Genomic DNA, 20,245 nt, shown 5'->3' with positions numbered 1-20,245 from the left:
TTTTAAATTATTTTTTAATACTTTATAATTAATATATCTAAAATATATATATTTTTAATAACAATTTTAATAATAATGCCAAATATACCTCAACTATTGTACTCAAAATCAATATCAGGGCGGAAGTGAAAAATAACAAAAAGACCAAGACGTTTATCCCAAATTCACAATCGTCCCCACGGAGATCCTTGGCCCCTTCTAGCGGACAACCGCATATTCTTAATATATAGGGATGATGATGCATAGAGAGAGGCCAATCGACTGTGAATTTAATTATTAAACCTTTTTATGTGTCAAAATTAAAATTAAATAAAGTTATATTAATATTTTTTATTTTATATAAAATACGTAAAAAATCAATATTAATCAGTGAATGACTTTAATTATTTATATAAGAAAATTTATTTGATAACATTAATAGTAAGCTCATAGAATTATTCTTATAATCAAATAAGTTCTTATCAATTTAGTTATTTCATTTAAACTCTTATGAATTGAAAATTTATTTTTACAAGCTTTACTTAACACTATGCCAGAGCATGCAAAAAACATTAAATTTCGGGAGCATGCTAAATAGCAATAACAATGTATAATATTCATATTTTCAATTATTTATCTTCTATTGATATAATTAAATCACATAATTATTATTAATTTTATCGATGACAATGATGAAATTATATCTCTAATCAATGCAAAACTTTTTTCACACTGTCATGTAATAAAAATAGATATCAACTAAACGTTTGTACATCACGTATAAGTCATGTCATAGAAATTAAGTCTCTTTAATTAAATATTTAACGTTTTGATTATGAGAATAATTATAAGAAATTTAAATAAATAAATTAAAACTAATAAATATTTATTTGATTCTAAAAATAATTTTAAGGGTTTAAATAAATTAATTAAATTGATAAAAATTTCTTTGACTCCAGTGATATATTTGTTAGGAGGTTAAAAAATTAATAGTTAAATGTTACACTTAAATTTTTATTTTTAAAGATAATAATTATTAATTTAATTTCTTTAAAATTAATATTTAATGCCTTAAAAATATATAATTATTAATAAAGTAAAAAATTAATTTAATTTTTTTTATATATTTAAACAAAACAATATTAACAAGCGATTAAAACTTACAAAACAAAAATTATCTTTTGGTAACCTTCAACCAAATAATCCGTAATAAGAGATTTAAAATTGCTTTTTGTCAATAAAATATAAAAGTGCATGTATATCCTTAGCTAGAACAGTACTATCAAGTTCAATAGACTTGTCCAAGTCAGTACACCTATCAAATTCAGCTGGAAGAACACTTATGTCTCCTTGACTAGACGATTAGACCATACGAACACTACCATAGGGACGAGACCACATAAGTAGACTTAATATAGGGTGGCCTTATTCAGTTTGTCATTTGAAAACTTTGGTTTCAAGTCATTGGAGAAGGTTTTCGTTTCGATTTAATTTAAATTAATATAATTAAAATAACTTTTAAATTTTAAAAAATTTTATACTTCGGATTAAATTAAATAATTATTTTCAATTCTCAATTTAAATTTGATAAATTTAATAGATAATAACTAATAATTTAACTATCACTGATTTCAAATCGATATGAATTTATAAAATTATTATTTGATATCAGTCTCAATTTTAATTAGATCTTTCGAATCGATATAATCACCTCTAAATATATTTAATGGAAGTCTGATTTTAATTAATTTCAATTTAACGGTTGCAGTCGTTCAAAATCATACTAAAGTTTCATTATGGTGCCAAATTAAAATTTTTAAATTTTTTTAAAACTAAAAAAATATTTTTATTTGCAATTAATCGATTTTAACTTAGACCAAACTAACTTATTTTAATTTTAATTTGATTGAGATCAATTTTAATCAATTTAAAGTGCTCAGGTTCAATTTTTTAAAATTTATCGAGCTCGACTCGTTTATTGTTAATAAGTTAAAATGAGATGAGCTAAGTCAAACTTTTATCGAGTTAAGTTTTAAAATGTTAGCGAATAGCTCAATTCATTCACAATCTTAGTGAATTATTATTAATTCATATAATGATAGTTACCTATAAAAGTAATATTTACTTTGTTTAAATTAAAAAAGTAATCTTAAAAATTTTTAAAAACAGTTTCTCGCAAATTTTAGTAAGCAGAATATTAATAAGTTTAAACTTGATTTATTTACAAATAAATCTAAAAAATATACTTATATTCAATTTATTTAAAAAATAAATCGAACAAACTCTTATCGAGTCGAGTTCAAAAGAATTCAATTCATTTATACCAGTATGAATGAGACGCATTTCCACATCTCCAGTATACTAAGTGCCTATTTGATATTACATTTGAAATATCGAAATCACTTTTTTAAATAAAGTATCATTTTATATACTGTTAAAAAAAATAATTTGAAAAAATTTATTTTATTATTTTAATATTTTTATTATTAAAATTTATTAAATTTAATTTTAAATTATTTTTAATACTTTTTAATTAATATATTTAAAAAATAATTTTTTTCAATAATAATTTTAATATGAATGTTAAACAGACCCTAACTAATGTGGCCAAAATCAATATCAGGGAGGAAATGAAAAAGAACGAAAAGACCAAAACATTTATCCCAATATCACAATCATCCCCACCGAGCCACTTGGCCCCCTTCTAGCAGACAACAGCATATTCTTAAATAGATAGGATGGTGATCCATAAAGAGAGGTCAATCGATTGTGAATTTAATTATTAAACTTTTTTTACGTATAAAACTTAAAATTAAGTAAAGTTATATTAATATTTTTTATTTTATGTAAAATATTTAAATATCAATATCAATTAGTGAATGACTTTAATTATTTATATGAGAAAATGTATTTAATAACATTAATAATAATATAATTTTGATAATTTTAATGATATTAGATTTGATAAAATATAAATATAAATATTAATATTATGTTTTTAATATTTTTTACCATTTTTATATATTAATTAATAAAAAAATTTCTAAATTCATCACAACCCTTGTCACTATTTGCCTAACAAAATAACTTTATTAAAGTTTTATTGTAGTGAGGTTAATATTTTTTTTTGAATTGTTACGTCTTTAATTGAATTAAATAGATTAAAAATAATGAAATATTTTGTTTTTGCTTAAAGTTCAATAACACTTCTTACTTAATAGGAAAGTTTAATTTAATCAATTTTCAAAATTTTTTATTTCTAATTTAATTCAAGGATTTCAAATTAAATTCAATTTAACATAAAAATTAAGAAATTTAATTAAAAAATAAGAAATTAAACTTCTTTATTTTTTTATTTATATAAAAAAATAAAAAAATTAACTCATAAATTTTAATTTTTTAAATTAAATTAAACATAAATTAAAAATTTTAAGTTAAATTGAATATAAAATTAAAAATAAATTAAATTTAACTTTCCTAATAAATATGGAACTAAATTAAATGTATTCATAGAAAATATTTTCCTCAAAACAAATAAAGCCTTAGAGAGTGAAGACTTAAATTTAATTTTATCAAATAAATAATATATTTTTAATCACTAAATTTGATCACACTAAATCATAATCAATGATATACATAGTTAAGAAAATGAGGTCAATTGACTCGTTTCATTTGAAAATTCTCTTATGTATATATATTTATATATTAAACGTTCATAAATTTAATTAATAGTTATTTTTTTATAAAATTTAAAATTAATTGAAAAAAAGTCATATTATATATTTATCTTAGGTGCTTTTAAAATTTTACTGTAATTTTTTAATAAAGAACTTTATCGAAATAAAATAAAATAATAAATTATTTATATAAAGTGCTATACATTGATGTAATTTATAGCATCTCTTTCCGTACACAATGGCCATCCCCCTCTCACAGTTGCCTCTGCCAGTAGCACAGTTACCTACCGTATTAAAAATATTTTAAATTCTCAAAATAATACTATTTCTATTTTATATTTTGTCCCTCATATTTATAGACTCTTAATTAGTGCCCTCTCTGCTGCCCTTGTTTGGTAGGGGTGTATAGCCCTAATTTCAATTTGGAGTTTACATGGTAAACGATCTATTTAGGTCTTTAAAATTTAGTTTAATACTTAAATAAATTATATAATTTTTTTTTATAGATAAATAAGTTTATTAATTATTTAAAATAAGTCATTTACATGAGTTTGCTTTAGACAGATTTATTGTATTTTACCAAACTTAAGCAATAATTATATTAACTAACTTAAAAATCAGTTTAACTAACAATAATTTAACTATGATTTAACGGTAAAGATTAATTTATTAAATTAATAAAATATAAATAATTAAATTATTTACTTTTAAAATTATAAGAATTAAATTGTAAATTTATAAAATTTCAAAACATAAATCGGTGGGTTAACAAAGACAATAGTCGAATAAATTATCCACAGTATATTTATTTTTCCATGTGGTATGTTGACCCATCGACCTACTCAACACCAACCAACCTGGTTGTTTCTCTTCCCACGTTCATGTCATAATTTTATTTTTTTATTAGCTAAAAATAAAATTTTTTAAATATGACATTCATAGCTCTTTAAATTTGAAACGCAAATTATTGATTAGCATTTTTTATTTAACATAATTTCATAGAAAATGATTTATAACCGAATTTGAAATAACACTCAATGAATTGAATTATTGAATAATCTGCAGTTGCTTTTCATTGCATTTCTCGATAGAAATAATATGTAGTCATTATATTGATGTGAAAAATTAAACTGGAGTGAAGACATTCAATAAGATAAATCATTGGACTTCTTATTATATTTTTAAATAGAAATAATATTTAATCATCGTACCAATATAAAAAGTCAAATCAAAATGAGACAAGAACATAAATTAAGTATATATATATATATATTATATTTATCAGTCTCTCTTGTTAGAATGAATTTTTTTATCATCTAAATCAATCCATTGAAGTGGGAAAAGTGATTATTTTTTATTTAATTAATGTTACTATCACATTATTTTTAAAATTTGCTATCTAAGAGAGAGTAGTAATTGCTATCTAAGAGAGAGTAGGAACCAATGTTCCTACCATTAGGTGTGAGCAGAATTTGGTTCATATTGAAAAATTGAACCGAATCGAGTTAATTCGATTTAAATTGATTTATTTTAAAATTTAATCAGTTCGGTTTTAAAATTTAATCTGTTCGGTTTTATTTTATAAAAATTTTAATTATTTTGGTTCGATTTGATTTTAAAGAAAAAAAAATCGGTTAAACCGAACTGAACTGAATAGTAATTTTATTTATTCAAATCAAACTAAATAGAACCGAATCAATTTTTGAATTGATTTAATTTTATGGGAAATTTATGAATTATATTTAATTATATATATATATAAATTATTTAATTTCATTGATTAATATTTATTAGGTTCAAACTAAAATTAAAATTAGATTAAATAACTTAAAAATCAAATATAAATTAAAAAATAAATCAAAAATCAAATTTAAATTAAAAAATCAATTGAAAATCAAAACCGATCAACTAGAATCAAACCGAACTGAAATAAAGCGTTCAATTTAATTTATTTTTTATTAATTTCAATTCAATTTAATTTTTAAAATAAATAATTTAATTTTTATAATTTAATTCAATTCAATTCGATTTGAACCAAATACTCACCCTACCTACCATTTCCTATAAACACACTGCAGACTTTCAGCCACCGCAGACTGCATCATCAGTTCATTGAAACTGGGCTTGCCCTATAATAAACAGGCCTGGGATTATATCTTACCCTGCCATACGGATGCCATTGCCTATTCAATTGTCGTACTCTGCCATATGCATGCCATTGGCCATTCACTTGTCTCATCCTATGGTTTCTGCATCCTTCTCAGATATATTTCTGCAAATTTTCTGAAGCTGTTCTGCCGTAACAATGAATCACCAAGTCCATACCCAGTTAATTTTGGCACAATTCTGTGCATATATATATATATATATATATATATATATATATATATATATATATATATATATATATATATAATAAGAGGTATTAAGTGCGCACTTTTTCATATTAATTTAATAAATTTAATTATAAATAATTATAGAGCGATTCAGTGAAATTGAATTTTAATTGATAAGACCGAGTAATATTCATGGCTCACCCTATTTGGTTTTATAGGTATTTTCAGTATTTTTTTTACTAGCAATTTCTTACAGATAAAAAAAGTAAAATGTCAAAATTTTAATTTTTTCATATTCAAACTATGCACAAAATTATTGATTTCATAAAATTTTCAATTAACTTTTCAATTAATCTTCAATTTCTTCATGAAAAAAATTATATATTAGGATTTAAAATATAGGGAAAAAGGCCAAATATGTCTCTGTACTCTTGGCGAAGGACCAAATGCACTCAAAATAAATTTTTGGCTCAAATAAAGTCAAATAACTCCCATTTTTGGCAAAAAAATATTAAAATAAATATATTTTAAATTTTATTTATAAAATATCAATTTTATATTTTTAAATATTAAAATTATTTATTATTTTTAATTAAAAGCAAAAATTAATAATTCTAACCTACAAAACATAGATCCCTAAAAGCCCAACCATTCAACCATATAGCAATTACAATCATAAATTATATATTCTTCCTCCTCCCCCTCCGATTAAAAATTTAGGCGTATTTCCTTTTGGGCTTTAAGAAACTTCCAATTTGACTTGATAAGCCCAAGCAGAAATTTGACTCTGATCGGTGACGGTGACCTGTGGTGGAATGAATCTGACTGTATTGTTGTGTTTGGGTGGAGGGAGAATAAGGGGAGAAGGAAAATTACAAAAGAAAATAACGTTATTTCTATTTGATTTATGTTAGGTTGAGAAAAAAATACTAAGGCAAGAAAAATTTCAAAGAAAAATTTTAAAAGAAATGAAAAGAAAATATTTAAAATTATAAAAATATCTCTACATTTTTTAAGCTATTTTCAAATATTTACATTTTATTTAATAAATTATGAGAAAGAAAGACAAATAAAAAGAGAATTTTTTTAAAAAAATTTTCATCATTTATTTTTATTTTTTCACTTATAAGTGTTAAAAATAAAATTATAAATTTATTATTTAAAAAATAACTTTTCTATTAATATTTTCTTTTTTATATATATACATAATGAGAAATTTCTCTATAGGATAAATTTATTTTCCTTCCTCATCATTTTTTTTTTTTAATTTTCCTTTCACTATTTTCTTTCCCCTCTTATTGTTCTCACTCACCTCTCCATCAATCACACTCCCCTTCCTCTCTCGCAAACGCTCAATCCCACGACCAAAATTCATACTCTCGCATTCGCATCATAAAAACGACACCGTTGGACACTTAAATCACAATAACACCCTTAAATATATTCACTATTTACAGAACTAACCACATTCTTCCTCTCCTCAGAGCGAGTACTCACTATAGTAACTTACTCGCGAGTACGCTACTCTCATTCTCGCCCCCCTTAATCCAACCTTATCCTTCTGTTCCGCTCTGTTTAATTTCTAAAAATTCAAAAAGGAGCAAACTTCGCTTTCTCTGATTCTTCAATGGCGATTGGGATGCCGGAAACCCTGACCAGAGAGCAGTGCGTGTACATGGCGAAGCTCGCCGAGCAAGCCGAGCGCTACGAGGAGATGGTGCAGTTCATGGAGAAGCTCGTCACTTCTTCAACTCCTGGCTCCGAGCTTACCGTGGAAGAACGGAACCTGCTTTCCGTAGCCTACAAGAACGTCATCGGCTCCCTTCGTGCTGCTTGGAGGATCGTTTCATCGATCGAGCAGAAGGAGGAGAGCCGCAAGAACGAGGAGCACGTGGCGCTTGTGGAGGCGTACAGATCGAAGGTTGAGAGTGAGTTATCGGCTGTTTGCTCCGGGATTCTGAGGATTCTGGAATCCAATTTGATTCCGTCGGCGGTAGCGGTTGAGTCAAAGGTGTTTTACTATAAGATGAAAGGAGATTATCATAGGTACTTGGCGGAGTTTAAAGCTGGGGATGAAAGGAAAGCTGCTGCTGAGGATACTATGCTAGCTTACAAGGCTGCCCAGGTATTGATTATACTCTGGGTTTCTGTGATTTGAGAAATTGTTTCATTTGGCGTTTCGAATGCGCAGATAATACTTTATTAATTTGCGTTTTAATTGGATTTCATATGGATTCCACTTCGAATAATCAATTTTTCGTTTTATTAATAGCTTCTCTCACTTGTTGCTACTCTTAATCTTTTGGTGTGAAGGATATTGCTCTTACTGATCTTGCACCAACGCACCCTATAAGGTTGGGGTTGGCACTCAACTTCTCAGTGTTTTACTATGAGATTCTCAATTCATCAGAAAAAGCTTGTAGCTTGGCAAAACAGGTCGGCTTCATCCCCATTACTGTCAGAATTTCGCAAATAATATCTTTTGTTTCCTCTTATGATACAGCAGAACCTTGTTTTGTTGGATAAATTTTTATTTAGGTTGTTTGGAATTGCTATTCGAGCAAGAAAAGTATTTCGTTAGATATATTAGTTAAAGGTGGTTAAAAAATAATTTTAAGTTGAATTTGACATTTTTAATTATAAGAACTTTTAAATAACTAAATAGGTTTTTTTTTCAAAACGCTTTATGTGGCAGTATCTAAAATCCAAGCATAAATTAGAAGTCTTTCATGCTAAAAATACATGCAAAAACGTAGAAGTCCTAAAATAATTAAAAGCAAACATTAAAAAGTAAAAAATTAAACAAGTAACAAAAACTAATTAGAAACAAATAAAATTAGTTAAAAATAAGTAAAACAAACAAAAAAAAAATACAGAAAAAAATATATTAAACTACCACATGTTAGTACTTTTTCAAAAAGCAAGTTATAACCGCAATCCAAACAGACTTGTTCTTCATGATAGAATCAATTTTCCTTTCTTGTCCAATGTATATGGTAAATGGAATGGGGTTGTTGTTCTGGATTTGAGTTAACTTACTCACGTCCTTAGGAACCAAAGAACTTATTCAATTCAATAAATACAAGATTAAAAGTTTGGAGAAACAGTCAGATTTTGTACCAGGTCAAAATTAATAGTTCATAAATTTCATCATGGAGGTAAGATAAGGATATGTTTCAAGTTATAGGAAGTATACAAGGTAGTAATTGTTTGCCTATCGCCTTATCTAATTTTCATAGGAAATAGGTTTTAGACGCTTAACCTTTTATCGTTCTATTAAATATGACCTCGAATATTGAGTTCGCCAAATGTGGAATATATTGCTTGAAAATGGAAATCAAAATGCTTGCTTCAGGTGTTCTGTTTAGTGATGTGGACTGTTATAGAGCTAAAGTTTAGAGAAATCATAATTTTCTAAAATCACAGATTATCTTCAATGGAAAGCGTCTATTTGAATTGCTTAAGTCCCTAGAAAAGCTGACCTTCATGTTCCTAGTTCTAGGGTGTGTGAAGGATGAATTAAGTAGCATGTAAGAGCATATATTCCTCGGGTTTCAGTGTCTATTTAATTTTTGCTAACAGATAACTTTTGGTTACTCTGAGATACCTCTACTTTTGAGCCATCCATGGAAGCTAGAAGAAGCACTTAGTTGTTACTGATGTATAACAGAATGCAGACCGGAAAAGATGAGAAATGAGTGAACTCAGGAGGGACACCTATAAATAACCCTGAATACCTGTCTGTACTTGCATATCTGTACGTGTGTGTTTGTGTGTCTAGAATCTATCAGATGCTAATTACATGTTACCATGAAACAGTTGTTAATAATGCCATCTTTTCTTATTACATATGTTTTTAAGATCCACACCTTAATGGATTTTATGTATTTTTTTATCAATGTGATGCGTGTGGAATCTTACATTTGATTACTTTCAATAATTCAATTTCAGGCATTTGAGGAAGCCATTGCTGAGCTGGACACATTGGGTGAGGAGTCCTACAAGGATAGTACTCTCATCATGCAACTGCTGAGGGATAATCTTACTCTCTGGACTTCAGATATGCAGGTTAGTGTAACTAAATTATTAGGTGTCCATTTTGTGTAACCTTTTTTTTTTTTTTTTTTTTTTTATAAGACTGCTAAGCAAAAAATAAGCCTAGGATTCATTGTCGAAACAAATAAATATGAAATGAATATAGCCTCCCTAAAACATACGAAAGCACCTCATCTTTCTATGATAAATGTGAGTTTGATGACATGGAATACTAGACTAAAATACACAATTCAGAAAAAGAGACCATTGTTATTGATACTATAGCCTTTAGCCTCTAAAAATTGTACCCACAGATTGGTATCGTGTAACCGACCAATAGGAGGATACCTGGATAGAGTCCAAGCTACCATACATAGCTAGGACACTTGCCCTATTGTTAAACATTGTCCAGGTACTCACCCATGAGTACTATTTTTAGAGGCTGTAGTATCAGTTATATCACATGAGTCTGCTCGCTCATGTGTGTCTACATCTGTTTAGGAGATCAATTTAGATATTTAAGCCAGTTGTGTTCTTTTTCAGTTTTGCCCCCATTTAATATGGAAATAACTAAAGCAATATGGTTGTGTTTATGCAGGAGCAGATAGATGAGGCATAGTTGGATAGGATTGTTTTGGCTCTTCCAGGGGGGTGGGCTAGAATGTCATGAACTGTAATCTAAGTACGGCATAGTTGTGTATAGTTGTGTAAAATTTGCTCTGGTTTTAGCTTCCTGATGTAGCTACAAACTTATTGTTGGAAACAACTATAAGAATGAATTTCAATTCCCATTGAGTGATTTACAAGTGCTACTTGAGGTGAATCTTTGTAAGTGTGTGATTACATACTTCCTTGGGTTCTATTTTCTTTTATTTTTGGTTCTGCTGGAGCCGTCTGTGACCTTATGACTCCATTCTTGTCTTATTCGAGAATGTGTATGCATTGCCTACTTGTTCTACAACTTTTGCTGAAAAAAGGCTGGGCAGATTTCACATGTTTCTAGGTGGATGCCACGTACTAAGCATATAAATCCAAATTCATAGCTAGTCTGCAATACAACTGCCATGATTCGAATTGAGCTTTGCAATTATTGATCTCTTTTTTTCTACTTTAAAAATTAATTCTGTAGCATTAAGAATTTATTCACCATACGGCACAAGTAATTGAATAGTTTGTGTAAACAATAACACCATTACCTACCAAACATGAAGTAAATTAGTAAATTAGTAATCTACTATCAATTTAATCAATTTAATCAAAATATGAAGTAAATTAGTAACACACACCTGTGGTGACTCGCTGGCGAACAACTTTATATTCAAGAAAAGAATTTTCAATTATATTCTTGTTAGAATTTAAAAATAGTAATTTACTATCTGTTCTAACATTTTCAGAGCTAAAAATTGTAGGAAAATAAAAAGGTTTCTTGGAACGTAAAGCTAATGTTCTCAGAAGATTTAGTGCCCATTTAAGAGAATGTACTTGGGTGAAAAATGTCTGGCACGCTGTGGACGTAGGTTCGATTTATTGTCAGTGGTGATAGCCTGATAGGGAGCACTGAGTTGTGGTTTAGTATTTTTCATTATGGAGACACTGGTTCATAATTGCATAAATTTGTTTTATGAGGGAAAAGCGATTTGATTCGAATGTTCAACTGGTTTCAAACCAGCAATGGAAATGAGAAAGCAAGAAGGTCAACATTATTATTTTCAAAGAAGAAGGTAACTTTCAAATATCTTGGCAATGTTTGAGGCGGCTGTTTGAACAGGGATTATTTGGGAAATCGGCTTTCCGGTTTTTCATTTAGAATCAGTTATGCCTCCACGATGAATGCTGAGATGAAAGGGCCACGGAACAAAATTATAACCATATACGAAGCCAGCAATCGTTAACAAATAATGACCAGAGGACACAGTGGAAGCTTATTATACTACTGTTTTAAAAAAAAATTAATAGGTGTATTCATTTATTTTGTAATAATATAATTAATTTTTTTATTATTATTATTAATATTTAAATTATTATTTAATTTTATTTATAAAAAATAAGAGTATAATTCTAATTATAAAAAATTATGGTTTTCTATTTTCTAAAAAACAGAAATCTATCACTATACATTAAAGCAGAATCACAATTCACAATTATTGGAGGGTACTTTTGTTTTATTATAAAGAAAAACAGTGAAAACAATTTAAAATTATTTTTTAAATCTTGATATAGTAAAGTTTTTTTAAGTAAGGTTTTTCATAATTTCTAAAATTAAACCATCATAATTTTTATGTTTAGGAATAAGGAAATATATATTTTTTTTAAGTATTTGAATGTTTAAAGAGGAAACCTTATTAATTCACATTGGTTGAAAAATGGAGATTTTAAAAAACCTCTAATAATCTTACTTAATAATAAAAGCCTTGTACTCTCCTAAACACAAGACTCTCTAGTTTAGTAGTTTAGAGAGAGAAATATTTCTTTGAGAGGGATTGGTTTTCTTTAGACTCTAGGTCTTCTCTTTTTGCCGGTGACGGGATAATCCCTTGCCTTTCTGAGTGGGGGATAGCTATTCCTCTCTAGCCTAGACAAAGGTTCTCCCTTCCCTTCTCTAGGTGGGTGTAAATAGTTGTTTTTGTTTGGTAGTTGCAAGATGAGTGTGAATGGCAAAGGTTTCTTTGGTTCCTACATTTATGTGTGTTTCAGTTTAGCTTTCAATTTCTTTTGAGGATGGGTACTCTCGGGGATATCTCAATTTTGCTCTAGTGGACATTGATCGGTTCCTTACAGCCTACAAAAGAATGAAACGGCAAGAGCTTTGCCCTTCTCATCATGTTGTTAAATTTCATGGCCGATATTGTTCCATTTTATGGGTTTCTAGCTGTGCTCCCAAAGTCAAGGGTGGATTATTATTTTCTGGGGATTCTATTTTTTAGGCATCTTCTACCATGTCTGCATCCCCTTGTAGTGCTTCAGTAAGTCTTATCTTCCTCCGATAGAACTAGAAATTTATTTTGGATTTGCATTGCTCCTTGCTAACTTACATATCTGCAATGCAATGAAGGCCTCTTTGCTGGGTCATGGTTTTTGAGAGTTGATCCATTTCCTGTTAGCTAGAACCTTGTCTTAGCCCCTGGTTAGGCTAATGGAGATTTGTATCACTAATGCTAGATTGGTCTTTCTTTAGTCTCTATTGAGCTTTCCAGCAATAGCCCTCTGGTTGATGATGGTAGAGAAGGGTGGTCCAACCTCAGAGATGAATGTGGCTAGGTTACTCTTTGGAAGAGACTATCTTTCAAGTCTTGTACTGGGGTTGGTTTGAGTCTTCCTAACTCTAGGTTTTTTGTATGGTTTTAGCTGGAGCCTTTTCATCGCTTTTGTTTTAGCTGGAGCCTTTTTAGTATCAAGCCTAGGCCAGACTTCCCTCTTTAACCACATGCATTGGTCCTTCTTATATTGGTTATCATGTTCAATGAATTCTAACTATCTTTCGGACAAAAAAAAAAAAAAAATCTCCTAAACACAAGTTCAAGGTTTTTAAATTTTAAAAAACCTCTCATTACTTTAAAAAACTTTCTCCTAAACAAAGGTTAAATGATTTAAAGAACCTCTACATAACTTTTTTTTTTATATTAAAGTTTGACGAAAATGAAAAAATAAAAGGAGATTTATAGATAAATTTTATTTTATTTTTATTTTTTTTTAAATACTTCAAAATATAGTTGCTAAACAACGGTTATAATAGATGAAAATGATATTTATAAATTTAATTTTTAAAATTAAATATTTTAAAAGCAAAAAAGTCACTCAATAATAAATTTAGAGGAGACACCAAGTGATGTATACTTATGAGTTGGTATGGCCAAGTAACTTATTATATTATTCTCACTTAATTTGAAAATTTTATTATATATCCTCGTTTAATTTTAAAATAATTTGGTATTTTTTTCAATCATTTTAATGATAATTGCACTTATAAGTTTTTTTTCTTTTCAAATACATCAACTTATTAGTCACTTATAAGATGTTAAATAAACATATTGATATAATACAAGTTACTAAATACTTAGATGAGTGCCACATGTCTATCATAAAAGATGACGTATTATGGTTATCGCTCAAATAAGGTGTATGATATTGTATAAGTTATCTGATTGTATAGGTTCGACAGAGCCAGGCTGGGTCAAGAGTGGCATTGGGCCCATTAAAATTTTAAAAATTTTCAAGGATTTAATAGTAATTTTTCAAAAATTTTTTTATTCTTATATTAAATTTTAATGAGTACGAGACCTTAGGGTTTTAAAAGATTTAAGTGAGTTTAATAGTAATTTTATATAAATTTTATTTTGTAGTTATGAAATAGTTTTTATCATTAATTAATCAATTCCTTCAATCAACATCTAAGTAAGTAAGTAATTTATTAGCAAATCATGTATTTTAATTGAGCTCCCCTAAACTAAAATTATGGCCGCGACACTGGGTTGGTGCCACATGTTTATCATGGAAGAAGTCGCGTGAATGGTCACTACCCAGATAAGGTGAATTACTATATATTTCCTAATTGCCTTGATAAAAAGTATGTTCTGTTGCAGGGAAGATGTCACATGCATCATGTTATTTATTTACATATGGTCATATACATTAATACAATAATAGTTCAGTCGAAATTCTAAGTAAGTGATATGAATCCCTTTACAAAAGGAGTCGTATTCTTCCTTTGTTGACTACGTAATGCATCATTTTATTTATCCAACTACTCAGGTCAGAAACTCAAGTACACTACTCACTCAGTTTGAAAGAGTACATTCAAGACAAGAACATTTCAGATTAATTATAACTAATTACGACAATTAATATAATGCCACATTCCCTTTATCAAGATAAATGCATTATTTAACCCTAATCGTGTAACTTGATAGAGTACAATTAAAGAAAGTTATCCTCTTTCTAAAGTATTTTATGTCCTCTTTCAATCTACTTCTAATGGTTATCTTGGATAAATAGATCAGCTAATCTAGTACCCTTGATAAATTGGTCAAATAGGCTAATTTTTTTTATAAAATTACCATCGACCCAGAGATGTCAGAGTCATAATTGCCTCAAAATAATGTGATTAGACTTTGTGTGCGACTTTCTGCGATTGAAACAGCCCGCTTGGAGTTCTTTTTACACATGTTCATTTGTTATTGGATCTCTTACTCCATAAATAGGAGTCCTCCATATCAGGTAACCTAACTTAGAAAAAACCCTTGACTCTATCCCTTACCCTTTTCTCATCACATACCAAAGGAAAATTTGCCTTGGTACTCCATTCTCATTAACTCATTAGACAATTAGCTAGACCTAATATTTGTTCCTTAATATCACCAGTAAGGAGCCGGCGATTGCTTTACTCCAAATGGTCATACCCAAAAGCAATAATAAACCCTATAGAAGTATTAGGAAGTAGTCATATAGGCCTCAAAAGTACTCAAACTTTTGTATTTCTACTTAATAATACTTAGTCCGCATGTCATTTATTTAAATACCTCTAATATTACAAATAATTACATGTAATTATTTAAAATTTTCATTTTTTATAAGCTTAAATTTACTTATAAATATTAGATATTTATAAGTTAATTTTCTTAAATTAGATCAAGTATTTTTAAAAATATATATTTTTTATATATTTTTTTATTAAAATAAATTATTTGTTTTGATTCAATTTAATTTAAAAAATCAACAGAAATCGCTTTCAGCCCTCAAAAATTTTAGAACCTTATTTGATCTCATGAATTATTGACTAATTTTTGTCCCATGTCCAACTCGTACCGATCGATCCGTAGGTAATAATGCGTGTCCATGCAAAAGAGAGAATATAAATACGTCGTCGTACCAAACAGTTTTATGCTATTCAAGTAATTTTGACTCTCTTATTTCTTTTCAATTTAATTATTATAATTTTTCTTATAAGAATTTATTGTTTGAGTCTAATTATTTTAAATTATATTATTATAATTGCATTTCATCATCTAATTTACTTGAACTTAGCGTTTTACAATTTTAAATGCAAGATTATTTTTTCTTTATGATACTATGAATTTGTATTGTATTTTGTTTTTTAACTTTTTAAGTCAATTTTCAAAAATTATTTACATAAAATTTATGTTGTAAATGGAGTTGTAATTTTTCTTTTTTTTTTTTAATGAAAAAGGTATGAATAGCCAAAATCTGAAATTTCAAAGATTATCAATATGATACATCTATTTTAATTACTTAATTTTGCATAAATAAATTAAATTATTAAATTAATTAAAAGTTTAAGTCTAAAATAAGTTAATTAATATTTTTTGACATAAAAATTAAAGAATTTAATTTTTAAAGAATATAATAATATTTTAATTAAATTTTTAAAAAGTAAAATTAAAAAATTAATTTTGACAATTTTTTTTTTAAAGATAGGATAATTGCATTAAGATAAAAAGACACAAAGTGAGGCTTGTAGCTAAAAACATAAAGGATTAGCTCAATACAAACCATCTCAAGCCCTATATAAATAAAAGTCTCAAAGCCCAGTAAGAGAAAGCCCAAGAGCTTAGAGGGCAACCTAAGATTCAACCCAATAAAAGAGGAGGAAGCAAACTCCAGCGCCGCTGCAACTTAGAAACAGGATGGCACTGAATTGAGTTTTTGTGAGTGTCTGTTATCGAATTCTAATAGAATGAATTTAGGTATCATATAATTAGATTTGAGATGGATTTAAATTTAAAAAATAATATCTATGATAAGATCGGATCGAATATAAGTTTTACATGTTGATTATCTGTTATCCAAATCTGTTTTTATAAATAATTAATTAAATACAAAATATATATTTTTATAATAATATTTATAATTTTTTTATATTTTTTTGTATATAAAATGTAATTTAAATATTTTATAAAATTATTAAAATTTTAAAATATAAATTATTAATCAACATAATTTTTGATGCAAAATATTAATTAAAATATATAATATTAAATAGGTTTAGATTTTTTTCGAGTAATAATAAGCAGGTTTGAGACGAATTCGAATAGTTGAAAATAAATTTTAATCGAATTTATGATGAGTTCGAATTATTATAATATTAAGCAGAGTCAGAGCAATATTAGCACCCATAAAAGCAAGTCATCCATCAAGCACCCTCTCTAGTATCTCCAAACCTGCAAAAGAAATCTAAAAAAACTCAAGACAAATCCATTTATAACCCCATCAGATGAGGGGAGAGTAAGAACTCACAAGAATCAAATAGGAAGAAAGCTTCTCCCTGTTCAGAAGGGCTAAGAGAAGTATCTGAAAAGTAAAGCAGGTAATAGTATTGCTAGAGAAATAAAAGAAAATCTCAAAGAAAGAGGAAGGACATTATAAAACCTCATCAATCAAATTGAATATTCTCTAATTTTGACAAATTAAAGGGGCATGATAATAATAATTCACTCATTAGTAATAAGAAGAAAAAGGTAATTAGGGTTAGAATTTTTTTTTTTTTAAATAAATTGGGGTTAGAATGTTAAAACAAAAAAAAAGGGGGGTAATTAGGGTTAGAAGGGTAAATTTAAGGCACTTGCCAAGAAAGTGATAGACAGAGAAAACCCTAGCAACATAATCCATTCTGATCGGCCTTGCATTTTATTTAAGCTCCCCAACGTCCGCCAGCGTCAACTGCCCGAAGCTACTCTATCTCGCTCTTCTCACTCACTTACTCAGCATCCTCAAAATGGAGCTGTGTACTACTCAATCCCTCTCTAATCTTCCCAAAATTTTCACCGCAAACCCTACTCTCCTCCTCTCCAAAACCCCCCTAACTCTACGACAACCACAAATCCTTCTTTCCGGCCGCCGCCATTCCGGTACGAAACCCAATCCTAGGTTTCCTTTATTATTTCTTCACATCTTCCTCGAAACTTTCTGTATTCATACTTCTGTTTTGCGCTCTTACTTGTTACTTTTTGATTATTGTTTTTTTTCAAGTTTCATTGCAACTGCAGACCTTCATCTAGATTTGTTTAGCTCCATTAGGTTTCTAAGTGAATGTTTGCGTGCAATTTCTCCTTTTATTGGAGGCAATTGCAAAGAAGTGTTAAGTTGCTAGGTAGAGAAATTTGAAATTTTTTGTGTCTAACTCTTTGGCTTTATTTTCTCAGTATTTCTCTCAGTACCAAGAGCAACGACACCTGAGGAATCTTCGAGCCAAGCAAGTCTTTATGCCATCGAAGAACGAGACAGTGCAGTGGTAGTAGAAGTTGACCCTCCAAGCGAAAAGAAAGTGTACAATGAGAGCAGCGCACTCCTGTAGATGAACAAGAAAATGATTTTTTGGCAAGTATTAAGGTTTGTTTGGGAGGATAGTTTTTTCATTTTATGGTACTTGGAGATGCCAATTCTTTTACTTTAACAATTTTACCTGTTGTACTTGGGATGATAACTCTGATTTAATTAACTGCATTTTGATGTCAAAGTACTGAATTCATAGCTTCTAAAAAGGACGGTGAAGATGACTGATTACAAGGTTCGCTCGTCGGAATGGCTGATTGGCCTTGTCGATGCATCATTAATCTGAGTCCTTTTAACATTGTCCCTCGTTGTCTTTTTTCACCTGATTATTATTATTTTTTTTTTAACTTTTCAAAATAACCTACGAATATTTTGATGGTTAATTTTTGAATATGAAAGACTATTTAATGGAAATGGTTGCTGTGATGAGTATTAAAAACTCATGAAAGTTTATGCAGTAATTGCTTGATGAAATACAATCCTGAGCGGTTAACTGAGCACCACATGGTTAGATAATCTGATTGCAGTTGGTCTAACTTTACTTTGATGTTCTCCTTTTTATTCTTTTTTTATTTTTTTCTTGTCTGTTTAGTTACTCTATTCCTCTCACTTCCCTTTGTTTTCCCCTTTTTTGTTTTACCCTCGTAAAAATGAGTTATTAATATTTTGAATAACCAATCTTTGCTGATACAAAAGACTATTGAATGCAAAATGGTTGCTATGATGAGTATACCTGAATTTTGTGAAAGTTAATGAGTAATTTGCTTGATGAAATTTCATCCTGAGCGGTTACCTGAGCAACACATACTTTTTTTTTTTTTAACTTTTTTTAAAAAAAATTCTATTTTTCAATTTCTTCATTTATTTTTTTTCCCCCCTTCTTTGTTTTGTTTATGTGCTCTCTAATTCTAGATATTGTTGATTTGATAGCCTCTAAAAATTGTACCCACAGATGGGTACCGTGTAACCAACCAATAGGAGGATACCTGGATAGGGTCCAAGCTACCATACATAGCTAGGACACTCGACCTATTGTTAAACACTGTCCAGGTACACACCCATGAGTACTGTTTTTAGAGGCTGTAGTATCAGTTATATCACATATGTCTGCTCGCTCATGCATGTCTACATCTGTTCAGGAGATCAATTTAGATATAAGCCGGTTATGTTCTTTTTCAGTTTTTCCCCCATTTAATATGGAAATACTAAAGCAATATGGTTGTGTTTATGCAGGAGCAGATAGATGAGGCATAGTTGGATAGGATTGTTTTGGCTCTTCCAAGGGGGTGGGCTAGAATGTCATGAACTGTAATCTAAGTACGACATAATTGTGTATAGTTGTGTAAAATTTGCTCTGGTTTTAGCTTCCTGATGTAGCTACAAACTTATTGTTGGAAACAACTATAAGAATGAATTTCAATTCTCATTGAGTGATTTACAAGTGCTACTTGAGGTGAATCTTTGTAGGTGTGTGATTTCATACTTCCTTGGGTTCTATTTTCTTTTATTTTTGGTTCTGCTAGAGCCGTCTATGACCTTATGACTCCATTCTTGTCTTATTCGAGAATGTGTATGCATTGCCTACTTGTTCTGCAACTTTGTTGAAAAAAGGCTGGGCAGATTTCACATGTTTCTAGGTGGATGCCACGTACTAAGCATATAAATCCAAATTCACAGCTAGTTTGTAATACAACTGCCATGATTCGAATTGAGCTTTGCAATTATTGGTCTCTTTTTTCTACTTTAAAAATTAATTCTATAGCATTAAGAATTTATTCACCATAAAGCTCAAGTAATTGAATAGTTTGTGTAAACAATAACACCATTTCCTACCCAACAAATCATATTGTGTATACACCAATTTAATCAAAATATGAAGTAAATTAGTAACACACAACTGTGGTGACTCGCTAGCGAACAACATTCAAGAAA

At 28.6% G+C, this 20,245-nt stretch overlaps 1 protein-coding gene and 3 pseudogenes across 3 annotated transcripts; all 4 read left to right on the top strand.

The window, feature by feature from the left end:
- The first annotated feature begins 7,537 nt into the window (after positions 1–7,537).
- LOC110636850 (14-3-3-like protein GF14 kappa) lies at positions 7,538–19,760 on the top strand. 3 transcript variants are annotated; one of them, XM_058154361.1, is made up of 4 exons: positions 7,538–8,117; positions 8,306–8,428; positions 9,944–10,060; positions 19,553–19,760. In XM_058154361.1, the coding sequence occupies exons 1-4, from the start codon at positions 7,620–7,622 to the stop codon at positions 19,565–19,567; spliced, it is 753 nt and encodes a 250-aa protein (XP_058010344.1). In that variant the 5' UTR covers positions 7,538–7,619; the 3' UTR covers positions 19,568–19,760. The 3 variants fall into 3 exon arrangements, with proteins under 3 accessions (XP_058010344.1, XP_021642398.1, XP_021642397.1); XM_021786706.2 differs by lacking the exon at positions 19,553–19,760 and adding an exon at positions 10,632–10,839; XM_021786705.2 differs by lacking the exon at positions 19,553–19,760 and adding an exon at positions 10,626–10,839.
- LOC110636826 (uncharacterized) lies at positions 17,566–19,760 on the top strand (annotated as a pseudogene).
- LOC131170161 (small nucleolar RNA snoR128) lies at positions 18,731–18,814 on the top strand (annotated as a pseudogene).
- Positions 19,029–19,114, top strand: LOC131170162 (small nucleolar RNA snoR128; annotated as a pseudogene).
- Positions 19,761–20,245: the final 485 nt, after the last annotated feature.

Source organism: Hevea brasiliensis, chromosome 10, assembly GCF_030052815.1.
Source record: "Hevea brasiliensis isolate MT/VB/25A 57/8 chromosome 10, ASM3005281v1, whole genome shotgun sequence".
NCBI classification, from domain to species: Eukaryota; Viridiplantae; Streptophyta; class Magnoliopsida; order Malpighiales; family Euphorbiaceae; genus Hevea; species Hevea brasiliensis.
The sequence above is the reverse complement of the archived record's forward strand: the minus strand, read 5'-3'. Positions and strand labels throughout refer to the sequence as shown.

Excerpts from the sequence above, each read along its gene's own strand:
- LOC110636850 (XM_021786705.2), top strand. The coding sequence starts at position 7,620 with ATGGCGATTGGGATGCCGGAAACCCTGACCAGAGAGCAGTGCGTGTAC. Across the intron at positions 8,118-8,305 it reads TAGCTTACAAGGCTGCCCAG|GATATTGCTCTTACTGATCT; the intron begins GTATTGATTATA and ends TTTGGTGTGAAG. Across the intron at positions 10,061-10,625 it reads TCTGGACTTCAGATATGCAG|GAGCAGATAGATGAGGCATA; the intron begins GTTAGTGTAACT and ends GTGTTTATGCAG.